The 25,965-nt window shown below is 34.3% G+C and overlaps 1 protein-coding gene across 10 annotated transcripts in view; it reads left to right on the top strand.

The window, feature by feature from the left end:
- The first annotated feature begins 5,038 nt into the window (after positions 1–5,038).
- Positions 5,039–25,965, top strand: part of Cep126 (centrosomal protein 126) — a 101,299-nt gene continuing 80,372 nt past the window's right edge. For 9 of the 10 annotated variants that reach the window (XR_015451633.1, XR_015451634.1, XR_015451635.1 and 6 more), the window contains exons 1-3: positions 5,039–5,480; positions 11,974–12,093; positions 25,224–25,369. Coding sequence is in view for 6 of the 10 variants with exons in the window: in XM_004870802.3 (XP_004870859.1) it covers positions 5,353–5,480; positions 11,974–12,093; positions 25,224–25,369 (394 nt within the window). In the remaining 4 variants the exon portion in view is untranslated. Of the gene's footprint in view, positions 5,481–11,973; positions 12,094–18,456; positions 18,476–25,223; positions 25,370–25,965 lie in introns of those variants that run through there. The other variant, XM_087212319.1, reaches the window with a different exon arrangement.

Below are 25,965 nucleotides of genomic sequence, written 5' to 3' on the forward strand. Positions count from 1 at the left end.
GCTAGGTAGGCAATAGATAGAGTATAACTTTAAAATTCATCTACTTTTTAGAGTCAAATTTTTTTGCCATCAGAAAAATGCCTTTGAAAAGGTATACCTTAGTAATTGTGAAATGGTTTGCCCAAAAAAAGCAAGGAGGTAGAACTAATAAATGGAATGGGAAGAATATTACATTGGAACTATTTTCGTGTGTTAAGTAGAAATTTGTTCAATGTGAATATCCAGAACAGATAATTCAGAATTAAAATGTACATTTCTATGAATTTAGATCTCATTAATGGTCATACTAACCACAGAAGTGTCAAATTTTTAGAATTCTGATTAGTATGTTTTGCAGTTACATTGTTAAAAATTCTGAACCATAATGGAGGTATTATTATTGAAAATGACCATTCTCTAAAGGTAGATCAATGCCTGTAATGAGCTTTCAAATTTCCCTTGACAATGACTTCTCTTCATTCTAGAAGCATGCTTAAGACTATTATTGTCTAATTAAGAGGCAAAATAAAATTTTCTTAGGTCTTGCTTCTGATTCAAAGTATTATTTTCTCTATCTCCTTTCCTAGCCTGATAATTGCAAGACAAAGACCATAGTTTTTATGGCAGGAGCGTAGTGACTGATACACAATAGATACAAATATGTATTTAACAAAGAAATATCTTAAACTAATAATCTCTTCTCTGATTTTACTTTCTCATTCTCTGCTACTTAAATATTCTTATCCCTTATTTACTAAGACTACTTTATCAGAGTTTCTCCAGTGAGGCAGTATGAGGTAGTTAGGAGTACAGACTGCCTGCTTGCATCTTTATTTCACCACCCTTTTATATTCTGGGACCTTGGAGAAAAGTTACCTGTTATGGCTTGTGTCTAGATATTCCCCCAAGCCTCATGCAGTCATAGGTGGGGGCTTTTCAGAGGTGGCTGGCTCTAGAGTATGTGATGCTGGGATCGAGGTTGTGTGATAACTAAATCAGTCCACTGATTGGTCTGGCATAGTTCTGGGTGTGGATAATGGGAAGGCTCACCTTGGGTATGCGTGCTGACCACCCTAAGGGTGTGTAACCTGGATAGAATATAAGGGACAGAAAGAGGGCTGCTGTCATCACTTGCTACTTCTTCAAAACTTCACCACTTTGCTGCTTTCTGCCCACCATCAATTGTTTCTCCTCTGTGGTGACCCTCTCCCATGCCACCCTGCCTTGGAGCCAGCTAACTATGAACTGAAACCTCCACAAACTGTGAGCTACAATAAACTTTTGCTCCTTTAACATCAGGTGTTGTATATTTTGTCTCAGCAATGAGAAAGTAACTAAGGCATTGCTTAATATTGCTGTAGCTCAATTGTCTCCTTTTTAGAATGAGGATTGTTGTGCGGATTAAATGACTTAATATATGTACCCACAAACAATTAAATGTTAGTTGGTGTCAACACTATTATTATTTCACTTGACTTATATGCAGTTCTAACACTCTAACAATATTGATGACCTTTATAATTTATATTGGAAATCAAAGAGTACACATCTTTAATTTTAAATTTCTAGTTGAAGTCTTATGAAATTGAAATGAAGATGACAACACCTTGGGAATTTAAATCAGCCAGACATAAAATTCTTTGTTCTTTCACAGTTTGCCCAGAGATAAATTCAGGAAATTCTTATTTGAAGAAAAAAAAAAAACACTTCTGCAGAAGATGGAAAAAATAACCTCAGCCAAGATAAAAGGGAAAACACAAAAAATTATTCATTATAGGCTACCACATGATTTGCAAGACTGTAAAAATTGTTAAAAATTAAATAAGCAGGAAGCCATTGGTAAAGTAGTGCCATACTCTGCAAGAGAGAGAGAGAGAGAGAGAGAGAGAGAGAGAGAGAGAGAGAGAGAGAGAAGGAAGGAAGAAAGATCCATAACCTGAGAGTGTACTTTTGTAACAATAGCAGTTCCAGCCAATTGTAAAAGCCAATCACAGGCAGCCAACTGGTTATACCATGCCCAAATAAGGCAAATGCCTAGCTGTAGCAAATCAGGTGATTTCTCTGCTTTGCTTTTTTATTGAACCTATAAATCTTGCAGCTCGTGCTGCTAGGTAGGGCTCATGATGCTGGGTACTTCTGGCTCATAATGCTGCCTGATTTAATGACGAATTGTTCTTTCCTCAAATAAACTGTTTAATTTGTCTAAAGTTTTTTTACTAGTACAGTATTCAAATTAAGTTATGTGAACACACTTTGTAACTACAAAGTGTTTATCAGCTTCTTTTCTAAATAAAATATCATTAGCAATTTATGAGGCTGCCAGTTAATGAACTTGAGTGTCTAATAGCAATCTTATGTTTAACATGTTTGAAGCCTAACTTATTTTCCTCCTTCCATCCCACTACTCATTCTTCCCAATTTTCTTAAATGGAATATTCTTTAAGCAGTTATTCCAGCCCTATATCTGACAATCACATTTGACCTTTTCCCCCACCTGCACTCTCGCTACAATCATCTATCAACACATCTCAATAGCACCGGGTTCAAATTTTAAACACTTTTTGCTACCACTTTCACTACCATTGTAGTCCAAGTCTCTGTCACCTTTCTCCTAATATGCTGTGATAATCTTCTAACTATCCTCATTGTTTCTGGTCTTGTCCTCTATAGTCTAATTTTGCCGTAGTATTTACAGTGATCCTGTTTAAAGGTTAAATGAGAACATCTAAACTCGAAACTCTCCAGTAATTTTCCCTCCATTGGAAGTTAGATTATATATTAAGTCCTTGAATATCTTATAAGTCCCCACTGAATCTGGGGCATGTACTTTTCCAGTCTCAGATATTAGCATACTTCTCCTACCTAGTTCTTCTACAGATACAGAGGTGATGTTAATAGACCAATATGATTTTGTTTTCAGAGCCTTTTTTACTTATAACTCTTATCCCTGTCATATTGTTCATCCAGATATTTAAATGGCAACCTCTTTTCTTTCATTCAGACTTCTAACCTAATTTCTCTTCCTTAGGGGCCTTCCCTAAGTACTCTATCTAAAAATAGAACTGACATCAGTCTCTATCCCCCACACTACTCCATTTTTTCCTTGTAGCACTTTTTACTACCTAATATATCTTATTGGGAAAGAGAAATAAATATGTTTTATGACCATAACTCTTTGAAGTTTTTATGCATTACGACATCCCAATATCTAGAAAGTTCTTGGCATATAATAAGTGTTGTAAAGTATGGAAGAATTAAGCATTATAGGGCTGGGGATGTGGTTCAGTAGTACAGTACTTTTCTAGCATACTCCATGCACTAGGTTCAATCCCTAGTAGGACAACCACAAAAAATTAATTTTTATATTAAATTCAGATGTCGCTTCTGACATGATAGAGATTTTACTGTATTCTCTATTGCTTTAATATTTGCTTTTCCTTTCAAACATAAAATCCTCAAGTTAGCTTTCTATTATCAAAATATCTAAACAGGAAGCCTCAGTTTTGTAGAATTCAGGATTATGCAATTTAAGTAGAATGTGGAAAATCTGCTTAATATTTTGAAGACAGAAAGAATTTTTTTAATTTTTTAAACTATGATCTTAAATTTGGCAATCTTAAGTATAAAATTTACTTTCTTCTTAGTTATTATCATAAAGCAGCACTTCAGTGAACAATGCTTATATATGCAAACATTTGTAAGTAGCTGAGAAACAAAACATGCCTCTTAATGGTAAATAACATTCCATGCAACAAAGCAATAATGTGTATAAGAGTCACAAGTTGCCAAACTAATAAGAGAAAAAGCTAAACTTTCAGGAAAACTAAAATGCCTATATACCTCAAAAAACCATCAACTTCTCACTTTTATTTGCACTTTACACTGCCCTACTTTATTTCCTGTCAAATCCTTCCTGGAGAAAGTTGTAATGATAGCAGTTGGAATAAAATCAAGGCCAATTCCTGTGGCTAGGCCAGTTAAAAACTTGCCAAGACAGCTAACTGTCCAAGTGTACACCTTTAGCCTTTCTCTGTTATGATTATATATTTTATCCTCGCGCATGATTTTTAATGGGACTTAAGCACTTTGTGCAAAACTGGATTTGTTGTGGCACTTTAAAATCTTACTCCACAGAACATATTCCAATTTGAATCATTATATCCAAGTTTGCAAAAACTCTGTTTTTAATAATTTTGGGGAAAGTTTATAATTTAAAGTCTAAAAATGAAGAAAGGCAGAGACATCCAAATGGCAAGTGAGAGATCTTTATTTGGTCTGCACAATTCTACTTCCAATCTGGGAGTTTTTCCAAAAATAAAAAATAAAAACTGGCTAGATTACAGTAGAAATGTATATGTATTTTTAGACTAGGCTCCAACAAAAAGTTTCAATCTTTTCCCAAATTTTCACTTGCATAACCATTAAACTAGTGGCTCAAAACTCCTTTTAATTTTCCATACCTCCTGAAACAAGTTCAGTATGATGATCTCTTCTAGCATTTCTTCCCAGGAGATTACTAATTTAAATCTGAACTTCTTTTCAGGCCGCTTTGCTGTGATGGTCCATTTCCAGAATCTGGCACCAAGGCAAGGAGCATTTGAAACGTAGCCTTTTTAAGTAGGGCAATGGAGAGGGAATAGCAGAAGTATTTTGGACTGGGTGAAAGAACATAAAGAAGGAAAATTTCCACTTCACAATGCTTTTTTTTTTTTAAGAGATGGTGTTTGAGGACGGTGATACCCCAAGTCTCACAATTCAAGACCCCAAAAGATTCCATATTAAATCCAACTTATTCCCCAAAATACACATTTCAGAATCTGACAATGGCATTTTCCCGTATCTGGGGATTTTCCATCTCTCTGTCTTTGAGCACTCTCAATAGTCTCACAAAAACACCCTCATAAAAAGAGAGACAGATCCCGCTGAGACTCTAACGCAAGACCCGCTGGTTGTCTCGGGCAACCACGCGGGTCCCTGGAGAGGCCGGGTTGCTACCGCCTGCGCAGGGCAGCTGGGAACGCACCCGGCCGCCAGCACCTCCTATTGGCTGTCTCGGGCACGCGCCCCGCCCTGCCCTCCAAGTTTCCGTTGCGAAGGACGCTGCGTCCGTTGGTTGTCAGGATGGCTGCGGCGGGGTCGCTGCTGTCACCTCTGCTGTTTCGGGGCAAGGTAGCACCCGTCGCAGCTGCGGTCGCCACCCCAGTCAGCAGCTCCGCTGTGCGTGAGCCAGGGCTGCCGCGGGCGACTCCTCAGCGCCTGTGACTCGAGGCCTGAGAGACTGGGTGTAGGGAGAGGCCGAACTGAGGAGGAGGAGGCCGGAGCGGCCATGAGGGAGGCGCGGGGACAAGTCGGGAGGCGGCGCTGAGGTGAAAGATGCTGGCAGGGAGGCCGGGAGCCCAGAGCGCGGTCGCCGGCCTGGGCGCTGAATCCGCGGACATCCTCGGCAGAGCCCCCCTCAGCCCTCGGGAGAGCGGCGGGCGTCACCGACCTGGCGCTTACTTGTATCCTTCCCAGCCTGTGACCCCCGGGGCGGCAGTGTTCGAAGTGGGGCTTGTTTTGTTTTTTGGTTTTTGGTTTTTTTCGTTAGATTCCCACTGCTGCTAACGCGACTTGATCCAAAAAAGCAAGTCATCTTCATGAGGGTATTTGCTTTAGCAACTATCATTTTTTCCGTTTGACCCTAAAATTATACCATTTTATTCCTGTGGCTCCTTCTCCTGCCACCCTGTTGTCCCACCCCCAATCTCCAACTTCATTGTTAGTTTTTCGTAGATTTTAAAAATAAATGTGTATTCTGTGGGGAAGTATTTTTGCGTTCTAGAATTATGCCATTCCCTACTTGCATATTTGCCACTTTCTTATTAATCATGCTACTTAGAGAAATTGTACAAATAAAATATTTTGCTAGTCTGAAGATCTGTTTTAACAGTCTAGCTCATCCCTAATGCATTTTCCAGAGCTGCTAAACCCTACCACAATTTGGTCATTTGTTTTGTTTTCCGTCTCTACCCAGTCCGTTGTCAGAGGGACAGCAGAGAGGAAATGAACCTTGGATTATTTCTGACTTTTCCCTAGGAATTGGTTAAGCCTACCTTTGATATTGCTGTTGATTATACCGTAGAAAATTGAAAGAGTTGTTTTCAAAATATAGGAATCATGTTTATTCCTTCAGACCATGATATAATAGAATGTAACCTTTGTATTCTCAAAGGACTTTGATCAGCAGTGATGGTGCCGTGTAATCATCTTAAAGGAGTGTCTTCTCTTTCCTTAACCTTCCCACCCCACCACCATTTCATCCTGGTTTTCTTACCACATTGCCTCCAACTTCTGGGATACATTTTATATTGTGTTATGATTTTAACAGCAAACCATCAATTTCTATTGAGTGTCAGCTCTTTGATAAGCTGTATTGTAGGTTCTAGGGATACAGATCCACTGAAAAAGACAGGTATGTACCTCTCCTCTGATCACGTTTTCTTTAAGCTTCCATCCCTTTTATTTCTTTAGCCAAGTTCTCAAAGCAGTTGTCTGCAATAGCAGCTCGGGACCTTGCGCTTGTGAGGCAGGCGCCAGAACCACTGAACTTAATCCCTGGCCCATGCAATAGCAGCTTCTAGCTCCTCTCATCTATTCATTATTAAGCTGATTCCGTTTGTCTCACCCTTGTCGCTCCCCTGAATTTTCCTCTCAGGAAAATACTCTGAAATAAATAGGATTGTCCTCTGTATGACTTTTATTCTTCCCCCTTGTATTTTCTTTTCTTTTCTTTTTACATATTTTTATTTTATTTATTTTATTTAGTTTATCTCTAAATGAGAATATAGGCAGCATTGTAAATGACTCATTGACAAAGTGTGTATCTTTCCATCATTTTCATTAATGAAATGGTCAAAAACTTCCATTTTCTCACTTTACATGATGTGAACATAGATACAAATAACCAAAGAAATTGTAAATAGAATTCTGCAATACATCAGCCAGGGATTTAGCTCAGTGGTTCTGCCGCCTGCTTTGCAAGCACAAGGTCCTGAGTTCGATCCCTGGTACCAAAAAAAAAAAAAAAAGAATTCTTCAATACATCAAAGGAATATAACCAAAAAGACTATATTCCAGAATTATGATAGATTTCTATAAAGAAATCCATTACTAAAATATATTTAAAGACTATATACTTAAAAGTAACCAAGTTATGATTTCAATAAATGACCAAAAGTCATTAATAAAATCCAACAACTTTTGCTTGTATGTATGTGTGCATCTGTGTGTAGATGTTTGCTGGCTTATATATGTTTTGCTAGCATCACATATAATTTTGCATAATATTTATTTTAATTGTTATAAAGAGAATTTGAACATAATAAATAAACTGTAACACTAAATCAAGAATGTTTTCCATTGCTACTTGGCCTTTTGGCTAAGATCAAGTGTAAGAATGTTTTCCACTTGAAGAAACAGTAAAGCACCTTATGTAAGTTTTTTTGGGGGGGGTATTATTTTGGATGTTCTTCGTTTCTGTAGTGTTTCCCATTGAATTCCTAGTACAGAGAAGATGCTCAAATTTTCTAAGTGAATGACTAAATGGAACAAAAAAGAAAACAAGTGAAAGAATCAGAGTCTTTTAAAAAACATGTCTTGATAAAAATTTTAATTGTAATATCCAAATGTGAGTGCAATACTCAGAGGCCATCTTTTTGTTGAAGATATTTTCTAACTAGAGTTAGAATTTCCTAATTGTAAAGGCTGTAAAAAAATACAACTTTATAAAGTTCATCTGACTAAAATTAACTGAATTTCTACATTTCAGTCTCTTAGAATCCAAGTAGAAATAAAGTTTGTTAAGAAAAACAAGAGCTCTCATCTTCATAATATGCCTTTTTCTCACAAATATCCTCGGATTTAGACCCATCTTAACACCTTGCCTCTCTTTCTTACCCATTTTATATCCAATTCTTTTTTATTTAGACATATTCTCTCACCATCCTTGGATCTTCATACCCCTATTCTGCTTAAACACCCAGAAACTAGTATAGTCCTCCTTCTCTACTCTTCCATGTGAATAATAAAATTGTTGGCAGAGAAAATCACAAGACAATACATATGGCACCACAAAAGAGTCCCAGCTTCAACCAAACAAGAACAGGGTAATCGCTTCTTACTGCCTATGCCTAACACCATTCTCAGAGGATTGTTTCACCACTTAATAAAACATAGATGCCATGAACTTCCTCAGGTCCCTCCCAACAAACAACACAAATGCACACACTCTCATCCACTTGTTTTCTTTCCAGGTTCACTAATAAAATACCACTTTCGTTGTAGAAAATGAATCCACCAATGTATATCCTTATTTATATCTACTTTCTTTTCCCTCAGTGGCTCAGGAATGTAAACTTTTCCACCTCCTTATAATTAACTTTAAGTTTCTCTTCATGGCCTTCTTTTTCCTTAGCCTGCAAATATGTTCAGTTCTTGACAATCCTTAAAATTAGGTACACTAACAAATCCTTTGATCAAAAGATCCTTTTTAACTGTATTCTGATGTTACCTATTTCTTATTCAGAACTCTAAAAATGAGTAGTCCATATTCACTATCTCTACCCTTAGTAATATTTTATTCTACATTCCAAAATAAATTTGAGCTGCTGAAAAGGATACATATAAACATAAAATTCTAAAAACTGACAAAAAACAGTTTCACATTTTTCATTCTTTGAACATATGGTAACTTTACCTTTTGAAGAGAAGTAATTTCCAAGGAAAAATATTCAAAGATAACATTAATTTAAAACTTTAAAAAAAATTGTATAATTAAATAGGAAATATAATGGGAAAACACTAGCATTAATTGATAGAGTTAATATCTATATTTTTCTACCTATATTGAACTTATTGCAATCGATGTTTTTTAGAAATCAGTTTCTCAGTAGATAAATGGCCATTAACCTAAATTAATGATTTTCCAAAGAGAAAAATTAAAATTAGCACACAACATAAAAAGTATTCTAGTTTGCTAATGCTTACATAATAAAACATGGTTTTTCATCCTATGTTTGAAAAAACCTTATCATATGTTCATGAAGTTTTGAAACTTGTATTTCTAAGTGCATATAGATTTGTTTAACCTCTTGAGAAGCCAATTTTTTACTAATGCATTAAAAGATATAAACTTTTCATCCTGTTAATTCTACCTCAAAGAATTTTCTCCAATTAGCAAATTTTTATCAAGCCATTAGTATATTCTAAGAACTGTAAATGTTAAAAAATAAAGCTAAAAAAAGACCAGATTATAGATTGCTATATAAATACACGCCCAAGAATTTGAGATTTGTCATGAAGATGATAGGTACTTTTGGAGAACAACAAAGAATAACAAAATCAGAGTTGCTTTGTGGAGGTTCAACAAAAGGACTATCATTTTAGGAGTACGGAAATGTGTTAGGAGAGTACCAAAGTAGTTTAGGCAAGTGATTTAGAGTGCCTAAATCACACAGAAGACGAAAGAGAATCAAGATAGCTTTAATAGACTTGGTAAGATAAAAGGTTGTATGATACATGGTTATATGTATATGATAATATATTTTAAACAATCTATTTGGAGAAAAGCTAAGTTTGAAGATAGATATTATAGTATTCTTTTTTGTTTTGTTAATATTAAATACATAAAAAATCCTTTAGACAAATGTTTAAGAGCATTTCTTATGGAAATACCCTACATTTATGGTACAGCTTGGAAAAATCAAAAGTTAACTATCCATTTAATATTTTTAAAAATTGAATACCATATTTGAAAAGATGCAAAGACAACAGCAGTCTTTATAATTCAGCAAGCAAGAATTATTTTATATATATTATATATAGTAGTCATTTAATTAAATTTTAAAATATATAGTTGTCAAAACAATATGAACGTTATGAACATTACCTTTGTGATTTTCTTTCTCCTCTTGTAATGAAATTTCAAGCATGTTGAACAGAATTGTCTTCATCTGTAGCTTAGTCCCCTATACCTCTCACCTGACCCAGAGCAACTTGTCTTTGGCACTCCTACTGTGTTCTCCTGTGTTCCCTGAATGAAGTCACATTTTCCTTTACTGCTGAATTATGACTTTTGCAGCTAACAATTTCTTGACATCTAGCACCTAATAAAGGACTATATTTGAGAAGAATAAGATATCTATACCTATTTCTGTGCTAGCCAAGAACCAGATTTCCTTCATTTTTGGTCTCATTCTTATAAATTGATAAACCTTTCAGTAAAAAAAAATCATGTATGCGAGAGTATTTGGGTGTTTGTCCGAGGTAGTTCAAAATTACATTAAAAAATGAAAGTGAAGTGAATTCTGACCTATGGTAGAGAGACACTTAAATAGCAGTATAATTGAAAACAAATAAGCTCCTACTAGCAAAAATTCAAATAACCAAAAATGTTGTTTGATGTGACTTTTTCAAAATATGTAATAGAATTTCTTTATAATATTGATGTTGATCTGGAGACTGGATCAAGAAAATGTGGGTTTTTTATAAAATGGAGCACTACTCAGCCATCAAAAATGAGAAATTAGAGACATTTATTGCTGAATGGATGTACATTGAGGCGATACTCTTAAGTGAAATAAACAGGACACACGTGTAAATACCGAATAGTTTCTCTAGTGTGAGAAACTGAAAGTGTAAATAAGGACTAAAAGGTATAATAGATAATGTGAAATAGGAAGAAAAGGGGCAAAGGGGAGGGGGAAGTGAGAGGGGTAGGGGAAAGGAAAGAAGGGAATGGAATTAATATGAGAAAATGAAAAAATGGAAACAAAGTCTTTGTAAATAGGGAGGGATGGAGGGGTTGAAGGGAGGGCAGGGGAAGGGGGAAAATAAGAACCAAGAGAGTATGTAAAGGTGCATATCTCCAGTGTTGAATGTCATTACATTGTACACCTAAAATGTACCAATAAAAGGATATACAAAAAAAAAATATTGATGTTGAAGTACCATAGGATCCTAACATTAACATTTTGAGTTAACAGGTCAGCATAACTTGTTGAATATATTTCTGGAGTCTATATTACCATTAAAAGCCAATTTATGACATTAATTAAATGGATCTCTTAAAGAGAAGTGTAGACCTCAGTTGTTTGGAAAAAAATTTTAAACAACTTTTTATTCTAAAAAAATCAAATGAGCATGTTTTGTAATCTTATTTTCAGTGTAACTTCACATGCATCGACATCCAGTGATGAGGCACTGAATAATTGAGTAGTATTTCAATGACCATTTTTAAATTCAAAATCATGAAAAATTAGAACAGTACTGTGCCAAATTTAATGAAAATATTTAATAAAATAGAACAAATAATTTGAGGAACCTAATTAACCATATCAATACAATTTATTTAAGGAAAGTTTAATTATATACAATAAATTTCAAATGAATGGATGATTAGGGTAATCAGAATATTCCATTTCTTCTCTAGAAAACTTCTGGATAAACAGATGACTATGCATGGTTGAGTGTTTTTTTTCACAATCTGTCTGTAAATCACTAATAACTGTATTCCCAAGCATTCCAATTATATTTCTAGTTGATTTTAAATATTTGAATATGATTGATAAATGATCTGGTAAACGTGTAATTTATCTACTTTCTATTAGTGAAATACAACCTTCTTTCATTTTCTTATGTACATACCTCTAAAGCCCCTTGTTAGTAAGTACTCAAATATCTGCACAATGAATAAAGATATGCAGGCTCCATGTTTGGGCTCCTAATTTCTAAAAATAATTTATTTTCCCCTGAAGACAGTGAGATGTGTCTTAAATTCTAATACCAAGTCATAATTTTTATATGAAACATCTTCTGGTCATATACTAATACTGTGTATGCATACTAATTTTTCAACAGAAACATCATTTTATCATTTGCACAAAGCTATAATTTTCAGATAGTCCTGACACCCACTAAAGACATGAACTGTTGTTCTTAACTTAATGCTATCTTTAGAGATATGAAAATCCATCTAGAAAAAAATTTAGAGGAAGAACGCCAAATATTACTGCAGCAACAAAAAATATGTCGAAATCGAGCACGTAAATATTTTGTGGAGTCAAACCGGAGAAAAAAGTAAGTAACTGTATTTTGTTCAGCAGTGTAAAAATTACAAGTCAATTACAAGTTAATAGCTTCTCTACTTTTATAGCACTTTATGAACATAAGTCATGATGTGATATTTTATCTATAAAACAAGATTCTCATAACATTGGAAATTTTATTGTTTTCTGCCTAAAGCATAGAAATAGTGGTATATTTTCTAGTTCACTGATTTATGACCATAGCAATCTTTTCTTGTCATAGAACAGCTTATCATAGTATCACATACACTCCTTAAAGTGACTGTAGAATATATTATCTTCTTTGTTTTTGATGAATTAAAAGACTAAAAATTTTTACTTCATAACATAATGTAATTTGGCTTTATTATTCAACTTAAATAATTTTTCTATATTGCCACCCTCTTTCATTCAATTACAAAACTAGGGAGAAATAGGAATCATGGCAGAAATGGAATAAATACAATTTTATGAGTGACTGCCCCCAATAAAGCTTTAAAATAAAGTGAGAATACAAACTATCCAATTACCGTTTAGCATTTTTAGGATTTTTTAAATTATTAGTTTTTTAAGACAGCAATTATGCAATTTGTATTATTGTCTTTGCTACTTTATCCATATTCCTACCATATATGAAAAGCAGAAAATCCCAAGAGTTTATTAACTACATTGGGCATATGCTGCAAATCTCATTTGGGGAATACAAAATTGTTTACTGATAATTTTTTTTCTGACATTACATTTCTCTTTAACCTTTTCTTTGTCCAACATAGTTGAAATTATTTAATACAGCTATTTTTATTTTTATTTTGTGTGTATATGTTTCTGCTTTTCCCCTATCTTTGAATCCTAAAGCTTGTAAAAGGCACATGACAGGTATTCAATAAAAGAGATTATAGATTTTCAAGTTTATACTGTCCACTTGGTTTGTGGTTATGGAATTTTTTTTTAAGTATTCTTTGTTCAGGTAGAGACAGTTTCCTTCTGCCATTTGTCAGCTGTATTTTGACATTGTCAGTATGTGTTCCCAGTAGTAGTCAAAGGAAAATGTTCCTAGCGTCAAATGTTGTATATTTCCATTAATTGCTTAAACATTACACATTTATTTTCTTCTTATGTACTGGTTTCTTGAACAACTGTTAACCAATATTTTTCTTGCATTATATGTTCTTATCACATTTTCAACTTTTCTGTTCTCTCATTCAGTATCTATGCAATAGTCTCCTCTGATTTCCTCCAGAGATTTTATCCTTTTATCTTCCTGCTCCAAAAGATACTGGTTACTTGGGGGCCTATTATGTAACTGGCATCCTGGTACTTTCTCTTATTGCTCTTAGGAGTTGGAGCCACAATTTCTCTCCTTCTACAGTGTCCCTTTTTTTTTTTTAATATTGTTAATATGCTGGGGCACATCCTAACAGAACTTTCTAATATGCTACTTTGTAGACCAAGCAATTTTAAGCAATTTTAATCTGATTAAATAACTTCATGAAGAATAGAAATTGAAACAGATTTTTAAGAAGGAGACAAAAAAGAGACTTCAAATAACTTTAAAACACTATAATTAAGCATACAGACTTAAAAGTTCGGATGATGTGACAAAAGACCTGCGTAACCAACTAGCAAAGTAAGAAAGACAAAGACCAAATTAGAAAAATTACCCAAAGAGAAATAAAGACTGCCAATTAACAGATAAAGGGCAAGCACATTGGAGGAGTAACTAAAATCTACTATAAAAAAGATTTAATATTCTTAGAGCAGAAATAATTACCTAGAGAATCAATGAAATTAGTTACAGTATGAACATGAAGGATGAAATGGTTGCATTATGAATTTGTGAGAATGATGGAGTTTGGAGTTTACCATAAAGCATGAAAAAAATTACTCTTAGAATAGATAAGAAGGGATTATACTTTAAACAATAAGTTATATTTCTTTCCATACATCAATATATAATATAGCTAAAGAATAGATTCAAATAAGTTTAAATATCAATAGGTTTAAATATTCATATATAATACAGCCATATGATATTAAAGATAAAGAAAATTAGGATATTTATGTTATCTTTGACCTTTTAAAATGTTGTCAAACATAATGGTCATTTATTTACTCAAATAACATTTACTAGGAAACTCCAAGCTTTGGAAGATAAAAAAATGAATGGCATGATCTCCTGCCCTCAGATTACTAATAAGAAATGGGGGATGGCAGTCTTGTCCAACAAATACTATAATAGAGTCACCTATGAGGCACTATGAAAGGACATCTCATAAACTTAAAAACAAAGAAAAATTCCTTGAAAAATGTTCTTAATAATTAGCTATGAGTTAGCCAGGGGACATGAAGAGGAAACATGTTTTATGCAGAAAGAACAATATATGAAAAGCCTAATGTTATAAAATGTCAAACACTTATATATGTCTGATGTACTTGAAAATATGGAAGAATATTGGGAAATGAAGCTATTACATTGGTAGGAGACATTTCATGAAATAACTTTGGAACCAATCTAAAAAAATTGGGGGCTGGGGATTTAGCTCAGTGGTGCTGCCTGCCTCGCAAGCATAAGATCCTGAGTTCAATCCCTGGTACCAAAAAAAAAGAAGAGAAAGAATTTATCCTGAGTTAGATTCCAGAGAAGTTATACTTGCATTCTAGTGAAGAGGAGTAATAGAGAAATTTTATGATAAGCTTTATATCTTACCTCATTATAGCAAAAGGGTAGAAGATAAAGTAAAAGGACAAACTGCAAGCAAATAGTAGAAAACTGTTATGATCTAGGCAAGTTGAGATTAAGTAGGTAAAGTTCATAGGAATAAGGACCAATAATATAGGTGGTACATGTAAAAAAACTCAGAAATGGAATACTTATAGATTATAAAAACTTAACATTTTATTGTAACTCTAAAATATGTACATTTTGGTGCTCTTTTATGCAGATTATAATATGGGTTTTGGTCTTTTGCTCATGCCCTAGAATCATTATTATGAGCATTAGATATTGTATTCTGTTATTATATTGCCATATATATATAAAATAAAACCTATTATGCTTTATTTAATCTACAATTGCTTCTGACAGGTAAGATTGGAAAATTCTATTAGAGATTTTCAATCATCTCTTACTATTAACTATAATTTTTTAAATAAAATTAAACTCATTTTGAGATAATTGTAAATTCATAGGCAGTTGCAAAACTGTACTGAGAGATTGCATATACTCTTTACCCAGTTTTCCTCAGTGGTAACATCTTGCATAATTATGGTACGGTATCCCAGTCAAGATTATAAAATTTGTATGGCCAAAACACAGAATATTTCCATCACCACAAGGATCCCTCATAGTGCTCTTTCATGGCCACACTTGCTTCTCTCTCATTCTCAATCCCTGGAAATCACTAATCAGTTGTTCTCCATTTCTACAACTTTTTTTCATTTCTAGAATGTTATATAAATGACACCATACCATATATAACATTTTGGGATTTCCTTTTTTTCCATAACACAATTCTCTGAGATTTATTCATATTCTTATATGAATAAGTTTTATGACTATTATTTCATGATATAGATGCACCAGTTTGTTTAAAACATAAACCCATTGAAGAATATCTGAGTTATTTCCCATTTGGAGCTGTTATGAATAAATTCACTATAAATATTTCTTTACATGTTTTTGTATGAACATATGTTTTTATTTCTCTGGCATAATAACCAGATATACAACTACTAGGTCAGATACAAAGTAGTTAGTTGTACACTTAGTGTTTTAAGCAACTGCCAACTGTTTTTCAGAAAAACTGATCAAACCCACAGCAATATAAGAGTAATCCAGTTTTTCTATATCCTCACTAACATTTGGTATTATCGGCAATATTTTATTTTAGCTGTTGTGACAGATACATAGTAAGATCTCATTGTGGCTTTATTGTATACTTTCCTAATTAAAGATGCTTAGTAGTACCTTTTCGTGTGCTTATTTGCCATCTGTCTGTCTGCTTTAGTGAAACTTCTCTTCATGTCATTTATTCATTTCTAAATGGATTATTTGCTCTTTTTGTTGAGTTTTGAAGTTCTACATATATTCTAGATACTAGTCCTTTATCAGATATATCATGTATAAATATTTTCTCCCACCTGAGAGGTTGTCTTTCCATCATCTTAATATGAAGTCTTTGCCAAAGCAAAAGTTCTGTATTTTAATGAAGTCCAGTTTACCAATTTTTCCTTTTATGGGCTGTGTTTTTGGTGTCAAGACCAAGTACTCTTTGCTCCGTCCTAGTTTTCCTCCTTTATTCTGTCCTAAAAGTTTCATCATTTTATGTTTCACAGTTAATTCTGTGATCTATTTTAAATTAATTTTTATATAAAATGTGAGGTATAAATCAAGGTTTTAGAATTTTGGTTGTTGTGGGATTTTGGAGGGTTTGGTTTGGATTGAGTTGGGTGTTTTGTTGGGGGGGGGTAACCTGTAAATGTCCAATTGTCTAGCATTATTTATTGAAAAGCCTATCTTTCCTCCATGAATTGCTTTTTCACCCTGTCAAAAATCAGCAGGCCATATCTGTTTGAGTCTCTTTCTGGTTCTGTTTTGTATCTACTCCTCCACTAACACTACATAATTTCAACTATTGTAGCTATATAACAAGTCTTCAAATCATATGGACTAATTCTCCATTTTATTATTTTTCAGAATTAATTTAGGTGTTCTAATTGTTTTGCCTTTATATATAAAATTTAAAATAATCTCATCTAAACCTGAAAAAATAGTATTGGCATTTTGAAAAGAACTGTGAGATGGGAAGAATTGATATCTTTACTGTGTTGATTCATCTAATCAAACTATTGAGGTTTTATTTCAGTTTTTAGATTTTTAAATTTTCTATTTGATTCTTCTTAATACTGATTCCTTATATCTTCTACATATTTTCTGGAGCTTTTTATTTCTCCATTCACAAACATTTTCGTAGTTGCTCATTAAAACATTTTTATCATCACTGCTTTATAATCTTTGTCAGATAATTCCAACTCTCTGCCATCTGGTGTTGGCATTCATTGGGTTTTGTTGTGGTTTTTTTCCATTCAGTTTGAAATCTTCCTGGTTCTTAGAATGACAAATGATTTTCACTTGAAACTGAATCTTTTCATAAGATTGCAACTTATTTAAATTTTCAACTTTAGTTGGCTTTTTCTTATAGTTTAGATCGAAAATGTTCCCCCAGAAGTCTCATGTGTTTAGATATGGGACTTTTGGAAGGTAACTGGATCATGTGGGTGCTATACTCATCAGTGGATTAATCCATTGATGAGTTCATAGCTGAATGTGCTGTTAGGAGGTGGGGCCTTGTTGGAGGTGGATCAGTGGGAGTGTGACCTGGATGGATATTCTTGTCCCCAATCCCTTCCTCTCTCTGTGCTTGCTGGCCATCATGGGGTGAGAAGCTTTCCTCCACCAGGTCCTGCTGTTCCATGTCTGCCTTACAGCCAGCCAGCTGAGGACTGCACCTTCTGAAATTGTGAGCCAAAATAAACTTTTCCTTAAGTTTCAGGTGTCAGGTATTTTGTCCCAGTGATGGAAAACCAGCTAATATACTGTCTCATTGCTGTATCAGGGAAAGGAGAAATGCTTTACTACTGACAGGTGGAGGTAGAAGTCTAGGTCCATTACTCAGCCTCTAAACACCAGAGATGGGGAAGGCCTCTTTATTAGTACTTGGCAGTAGTGGGAGTTCTACAACAATGAGAATGGCCTATCATTGCTGGATAGTAGTGAAAGTCAAGTTTCTCCACAAGCTTCCTCAGATACTATCCAAACCTGGAAAGGTAGGGGAAGGGGTGAAGGGAAGTCCAGGCTTCCCACATAGTCTTTACTAATATCTGACTTGAAGGAAAGCCTCATTGTCAACAGGCAAACACGAAAGCCAAGCTTTCAATTTAGTTTGCCTGACACCATCTCTGCAAAAGTGTGTTACAGGGGAGCCAAGAGTAATAATCTAAGCTCTTCATTCAACCTTTGCTAGCTAGGTGGGAGACTGCCACATTTATTTCTGTGATATTTGAAATGAAGTAGTAGTATTATTATCTAAAAGTTTTCTGCCTTGCTAGACTGCTCTTTTCCTCATTATGAAGCAGGAGAGAACAAACTTTAGTCGGGGTTTTTAGTTTTGATGTGACCCTGTTAACATCACCAAGTTGCCAGTTTCTTCCACTCCAGTCAGAGATGTATGAATCAAAAAGAGAACCCAAGGAACTTACCACCATGTTGTTCCTTAGGTTCCCAATTTCCTAACCGATCAACATTTTCTTTCATCTTTCAGACTCTCATTATGGCATCTATCTTCAAAAGTCACATTTCACTTAATAGTGGGGATATATTTTGAGAAATACATCAGGTGATTTCATCATTGTGTAAATATCATAGAATATACTTAGACAATGCTAGATGGATAGCTTACTATACATCTAGGCTATATGGTATATAACCTCTTGCCTCTAGGCTACAAATCCACAAAGCATGTTGCTATATAGAACACCATAGGCAACTTTAACATTAACATTAAAAAGGTACGGTAAAAATACTAGACAGTAGGATTTTCCCAGCTCCTTAAAAGTCTTATGGGATCACCATTGTATATGTGGTCTGTTGTTGATGAAAATTGTCATTGTGCATGGCTGTGTATGTACATACATACAGAGACACACATAGGCACTATGTTCAGGACTTTTAGTTGTACTTAATGGAGAAATAGCAAAAAGTATGTCTACCTCCATTTTCCCAGAAGCAGAATTTTTTCTTTTTGATGTTAGTATTTCTCCTTCTAGAAGCTCCATTACCTTTTGTCTTTTAGGTTTCTAATATATTATAACCTAGTAAATAGAATATTTTGTTAGAACTGAGTCTAAGATAATAATTATGAATAAGGACACTTATGATTAAAATTTATGAGATTTTATTAATATTCACATTCATTTTAGGTGTTTTCCTCACCAGTAATATAAGGATCATGTTTTACTTTTTGTTTGTTTTCTTTTCCAGTCTAATAAAATACAGTGTAGGGCTGGGGATTTAGCTCAGTGTTTTCACCGCCTGTCTCACAAGCACAAGCGCCCAAGTTCAAGCCCCGGTACCACAAAAAAAAAAAAAAAAGACAATCTATTGGAAAATACAGTTTTCATTATAGATTTGGGGGAATTCAAATAATTTTATGTCTTGGCAAACACAAGACTAATAATCTAAGACACAAATTTCTTTGTCAAATAATGAAAACAATGCATTCTTTGGCTTAGTTTTATGTCTTATAGGCTGTGGGCATTATTGTTTGATATTTTTATTCCTAAAAACTATTTTTCTCCAATTTGAAAAGATGATACTGTATCCCTAATTTTTGATTTCTTTAATTTCTAATTATTTCAAAATATGATTGGGTCTTAAAGTTAATTTTTTTGTATTTCTAGAAAGTTGTAACTACCTAAATTTGAAATGTAGCTTCACTTAGAAAAAAGAAATGCATCACAGAAGGCAGGCTCTCTAGTTCTACAAGTCAGGATCTTAGGTTCTCTTTAATTTTACCACTTAGTTTCTGCTGTCAAAGAAGGCTATTGCCATGATGGTTGTTTTTTCACTTTTAAGACTATTTCCCATCAGAAGAAAATAATATTCCATAGTTGTAAACTCTAGGGAAAACAGAACAAAGAGTGGCATATGGCTTTTATTTAATAAGGCAGTTCACTGTGAGCCAAGGTATTCTGCATCTTTCATGAGGCAGAACTGCACAAGTTGAACAGACCCTTCCAAAGTTATCAAGGCAGACCCTGTTTCTTTTGTGAAAAAGGCTAGTTCCAGGGTTAAGGGAAAGTGACAACATACTCTTCCAACTCTGACTTCTGCAATGTAAAGAACATCTTTCTCATTTTTATTGACAGCTCTGTTTCTTCAGCACTTACAACCATGCTTAGCACATAATAGTACAAAAGAAATTGAGCAACTCGTTATTAAGGAACAATAGTAATGATCACTATAATTGATTGATAAACTTTTTATTATTGGTACTATCATTCAGTTCAGGAATAGAAAAGTCTGCTTGTTCGTCACATTTTATTGTGCTTAATTTGACTTAGTTTAGAACAGACTATGCCATGGTCCTGAAAATGTATACATTTTAGACCACAGAACAGGGCCACTGTGGAACAACATGAAATGATAGTGATGTTAATTTGCTATCAAGCATGACTTTCCAGCCAAACATTGTGATGTAAAGTTGTAGTCCCAGCACTTTTGGAGGCTGAGGCAGGAGGATCCCAAGTTTGCCAGCCTGAGCAATTTAACAAGAACTTGTGTCAAATTTTTTTAAAAAAAAATGTTTAAGAGGCTGGAGATGAAGCTCAGTTTGAAGGCCCTGTGTTTAATCCCCAGTACTACCTTAATTAATTAATTAATTGAATAAATGGACTGGACTAGAGCTCAGTAGTAGAATGCCCCTGGGTTCACTCCTCAGTATCACACACACAAAATTCTGAGTATAACAAGGAAACTACCACCTCTTAGCTTGAGAATCTATCATTCCTCATTGCCAAACTTTCTTGAATTGGTAATATTTTCTCAATTTTTCCAACGTGCTGATTACTTTTCTTTTTCCCAACTTGGAACATTTGCTAAGTTTCTTCTGTCTAAATCACTTTTTGTCCTCACATTTTCATGAATGATACCTGTATTCTGAAATTTTTAGCTTAAATGTCATATCTCCAGAGAAATTTCTCTATTTACCTTATGTAAAGCAGGTCCTTCTTGTTCACTATCTCAGGTAAATATTGAGGTAGGTAAATTTTTAGGTATGTGACAAGTGTTCAGCTACAGCTTCTGTTTTTTCTCTTGACAAAGGATATTAAAGGAAGTTAGAAAACTATACTGTCAAAGTATGAAGAAACTAGTGGATACAAAAGATGAGTTATGAGGTGTCATCTCTGCTCCTCATTGTCACTTCCTACCATTGCTGAGTTTTTTCTCTAAAATCTCCACTCTTTCGAAACACATGCCATCAAAATACGCTGCTCAGCACTGCTTCTTACTACAATCATCTCAACATCCTCTGTTATTTCTTGAAAGCTTTAACACCTGACTCTTTCTGTCTTTTACCACTATTCATTTGACTGTTCTTTGTGATTTTAATATCTTCAAAGGCCATCCATCCAAGCTGGTGGCCTGTCATTCTCCTCAACTTCATCCCTTCATTTGCACTTCACCTGGTCTATTACAAGTTAGCCTTCTGCCTCCTAAGTCTGAATTTCAGGTGCCTCAACCCCTGATCTACAAAGTCCTGTACTTTCATTTCACTTTCTCCAGTACCCTGAGTTCTGCAATTCAAAGATCCTACCAAGTTATCTAGTCCATTTATCTTTTTGCCATTTTTTTGTTTTTTGATTTTTTTTTTTTATAATCCCAATCCTCATATCGACACTTCTTTAAAACTGAGCTTTTTACTCTATGATCTCTCATTTTCATTCTTTTTTATATACACTCAAATTCCTTGTGGTCAAGTTCCACCCCTTATAGCAACCACTGTTTAATTTCTATTGTCAGAATTAGTTTTCTTGGGCTGGGGATTTAGCTCAGTGGTGCTGCCACCTGCCTCAAAAGCTCAAGGTTCTGAGTTCAATCCCCAGTACCAAAAAAAAAAGAATTAGTTTTACTTGTTCATCTTTGTTTCTGACTTCTTTCACATAATGCTGAAATTCATCCATGTTATTACTTTTATCAATATTTCATTCTTTTTCCACTGGTGAGTGGTATTCCATTATAAAAATATGCTATAATTTGTTAATCCATTCTCCTGTTGATGGCCCCTGGCTTGTTCTAATTGGAAGCTAGTAATAAAGCTATTGGCTGAAAGATAATTCAAACCAAAATGGTCAAATATGAGGTAATCCCTAAGTAGGAAATGGACATGTTTCATTTTCTGAGTAAATAACTAAATGTGGAAGTACTGGATCTTAGAGTATATCTAAGTTTAACCATATAGAAGTTATCAAACAAGTTTTTAAAGAGGCTGACCATTTCACATACCCACCAGCTATGTATTTGAATACTACTGGCTTCATAACTTTCCCAGACTTTTAATTTTAACTATATAATAAGTATAAAATGGTTTTATACTTTCCTAATTGTTCATGGCCTACAACTTTTTAAAAGTTTGTATTCCCCATAATAAATGGTCCTGACCTATTTTTCAACAAATGGTACTGGGACATAAGTTGAAAAATAAGTTTATTTCCCTTTCTGGTAGTTTTTCACCTATTTTTAAAAAAATCATTGTATTGAGGGTCTGCCTCTGTGACTCATATTCTACTCAATTGGTCTGTTTACCCTTATGACCATAACGATTAGTTTTATGTAAACAATTAGTTATAACAGTACTACACTAGCCTGATTATTATAGCATTGAAGCAAGAATTTCCAACAGTGTTATTATTGACATTTTGAAAGAGATAATTCTTTGTTATGGCAGCCTGCCTTGTGGTACAGCACTTGCCTGAATGCACAAGGTCCTGGATTTGATTCCTAAAAAAGAAAGAAAGAAAGAAAATTTACTTCTATTTGCAATTTGGATGCCTTTTGTTTCTTTTTCTTGCCTAATTTTTCTGGGTAAGAGTTCCAGTACTATGTTGAGTCAAACAGTAAAAGCAGCTCCTTCTCTTGACCTGGAGAGATTGTTAAAAGAAATTGTTTAGAGAGCTAAAAATCTTTCCCTATCTGTTGCACTATACCACTACTGCCTACCACCACAGGGTTGGACTGCTTGAAGATACATAGCCCTACTACCCAAAAGCTTAGTACCCTAAAATTGAATTATTTATGCTGGAATAATGATCCAGACAGAGGAAGTTTTTAGAAGAATGAGTAATAGTCATGTATGGCACTAAAAATCTTAAAAGATTTCTTGTCAACCATTTTTCAAATTTGTGCATTGCAAGGAAGTCTCAGAGGCTTCTGTACCAGTGAGTTTACCAGTGCCTTTTTATTTTTCTTACTTGCTAGCAAATTATTTTTGAATAGTACTGTGCACACACACATTTTCAAATCTTCTAAATTTACAAGAGGAGATGGAAATTAACAATTTTATATAACCTGTCTGGATTTTTTATCACAGTTCAGACTTAATGTGACAGCCAATTTTAAATTGTTGTCTAAAAGGAAAAAATATATGCTATATTTCCTTGATGGCCCCACAATTTTTTTTTATTTATTGTTTTCGGTATTGGGAACTGAAGGTAGGGCCTTCACACTGAACTACAGCTCCAGCTCTTTTTCTTTCTTTTCTTTTCCTTTTTTATTTTTTTAAAGACAGGACTCTCTAAGCCCCTAAGTTGCAGAGACTAGGCTCAAACTTGTGATCCTCCTTACTCAGCTTCCCAAAGTACATCATCAAGCTTGGCTACTGCCCCATATTTTGCAAGGCTGCTTCTTTCATTAATGAACTAGTTATTAGCATTACCAGAATTAGCATAACTCTTAGAAAAAGATTTTCCCACAGTAAAGCAATGGGAGATGGGAACAGGTATACAGTCCTGCTAGAAATCAGAAGAGGCCTCATTGCAGAGCCTTCTCTTATCCGCAAAAGATGTAGATGAGGTTTTTAAATTACCACATAAAAATATATTTAAGTTCTGCTCTTGGGTAGGAAGAACCAACATGTGAAAATGGCCATACTCCCAAAATTGTTATATAGATTTAATGCAATCTCAAACAAAATACCATTAGCACACCTCACAGAACTACAGAAAACATTCCTAAAATTTATTTGGAACCAAAAGGAACCTAGAATAACAAAAACTATTCTGGGCAACAAAGGCAAGGCAGGGGGCATCACAATCCCTGACTTGAAATTATACTACAGAGCTACTGTGATAAAAACAGCATTGTGCTGGCAGAAAAACAGACCTGAGGATCAATGGAACAGACTGGAAGAGGCGGAAACAACCCCAAACATGCTCAGCCACTTTCTCTTTGACAAAAGGGCCAAACATGTTCACTGGAGGAAAGAGCCTCTTTAATAAGTGGTGCTGGAAAAACTGGTTTTCTATTTTTCAAAGACTAAAACTAGACCTATGTCTCTCACCAGGCACTAAGCTAAAATCAAAATTTTTTAAAGATCTAAATATTAAAACAGAACTAGTAAATTGGCTAGAAGGGAGAATAGGTAAATCTCTTAAGGACACAGGAGTAGGCAAAGACTTCATGAACAAAACCCAGACTGCATGGGAAATTATACAAAGAATCAACAACTGGGATCTCATCCTATTAAAAAATTTTTTCACCACAAAAGAAACCACCAACAGAGTGAAAAGACAACCCACAGAGTGGGGAAAAAAATTTAACCAGTAGTCCCTCAGACAAAGGACTAATATCTAGAAAATAAAAGAATTGAAAAAAATCAGACCCCCCAAATTTAAGGACCCAATCCAAAAAATAGGCATCTGAAATGAATAAACACTTCTCAGATAAAGAATTACAAACAGCAAATAAATGTATGAAAAAATCTTCAACATCACTGGTCATCTGAGAGATGCAAATTAAAACAACGCTGCGATTCCATCCCACCCTAGAGAGAATGGCTTTTATCAAGAAGTCAAACAACAACACATGCTGGCAGGGCTGTGGGAAAAAAGTGAACCCTGCCCCACTGTTAGTGGGAGTGAAGACTGGTGGAAACTAGTGTGGAGATTGCTCAAAAAATTAGGATTAGAGGTCTACTTTGACCCAGCTATTCCCCTTCTGAGTATCTTCCCAAAATAATTAGAGGCTTTTTTTTTTCTCAGTACCGGGCATCAGACTCAGGACCTTTCGCTTGTGAAGCAGGCCACGGTGCCACTGAGCTAAATCCCTGACCCTCCAAAATTATTAAAAGCATGTGCACCCATGTTTATAGCAAGACAGTTTGTGATTGCTAAATTTGGAAACAACCCAAATACATTTAAATTCTTAGCCAAGATAGTGTTTTTCAAAATCTAAGATTTGTTCTTTCTGAGTAAAGGTTTGAACTATGAAAACACTATTATACAATAAATAGCATTGTCTTAAAACTATTTCCTCTTTTTTTTTAATTTATTGCCTATTTCTGTTACTTGCTTATGTTTTAAATGTAGAGCTTTTGAAGAAAAACGAAAAGAACACGAAGAAAGGGAATACCAAATTAGAGAACAAATACTTCAACAAAGAAAACAGAAGTTTGAAGAAGTTACTGAAAAATTCCAACGTGCCCATATCCCTCTTTCACAGCGGAGGAGAGCAGGTACCTTAATTTCTCGAGCAATACGAGAACAAAAATTAAAGTTATGATCACATTTGACCTGACTATTGTCATGATAAATGAAGAAACCAAAACTAAAAAGACCACCATGCTTTTTAAATAAATAGGACTTTAACAAAATGAAGAACAGTAATTTGATTTAGGTTTTATTAGAGAATATTTTGTTGCCTCTATTAGTAAATTTTCTATTAGCTTACAAGTTTATTTCAACTTCAAAGTGGCTTACAGTTTTATCATTTTAAAATTAACAACAAAAATATTAACATTTGAGTTCAGGAAATTAGTGTAACATTCATTCTGGCATCTTATCCTCAGTTTGGTTCAAATTCTTAATTTGAGAGACTAGCAGAACAAAAAAGTCTACAAAGTAATATAATCCAACAAAAAACTTATAACCAATTTAAGAATTTAAATATGATTATGGTCAATTCTTTGGTGTCATATCCAGATATTTGTACCTCAGTAGAAAGACAGAATTGGCTTCTGTGTCAAAGCTTCACAAAGATAGATAGACAGACCCTTAATGCATTCAGCCACCTTATACTATCATATGCTAGCCTGTGCTTAGCCCTGGATTA

Source organism: Heterocephalus glaber, unplaced genomic scaffold (assembly GCF_053883595.1).
Source record: "Heterocephalus glaber isolate CG9 unplaced genomic scaffold, H.glaber_assembly_v1.0 deba00001429, whole genome shotgun sequence".
Taxonomy (NCBI): Eukaryota; Metazoa; Chordata; class Mammalia; order Rodentia; family Bathyergidae; genus Heterocephalus; species Heterocephalus glaber.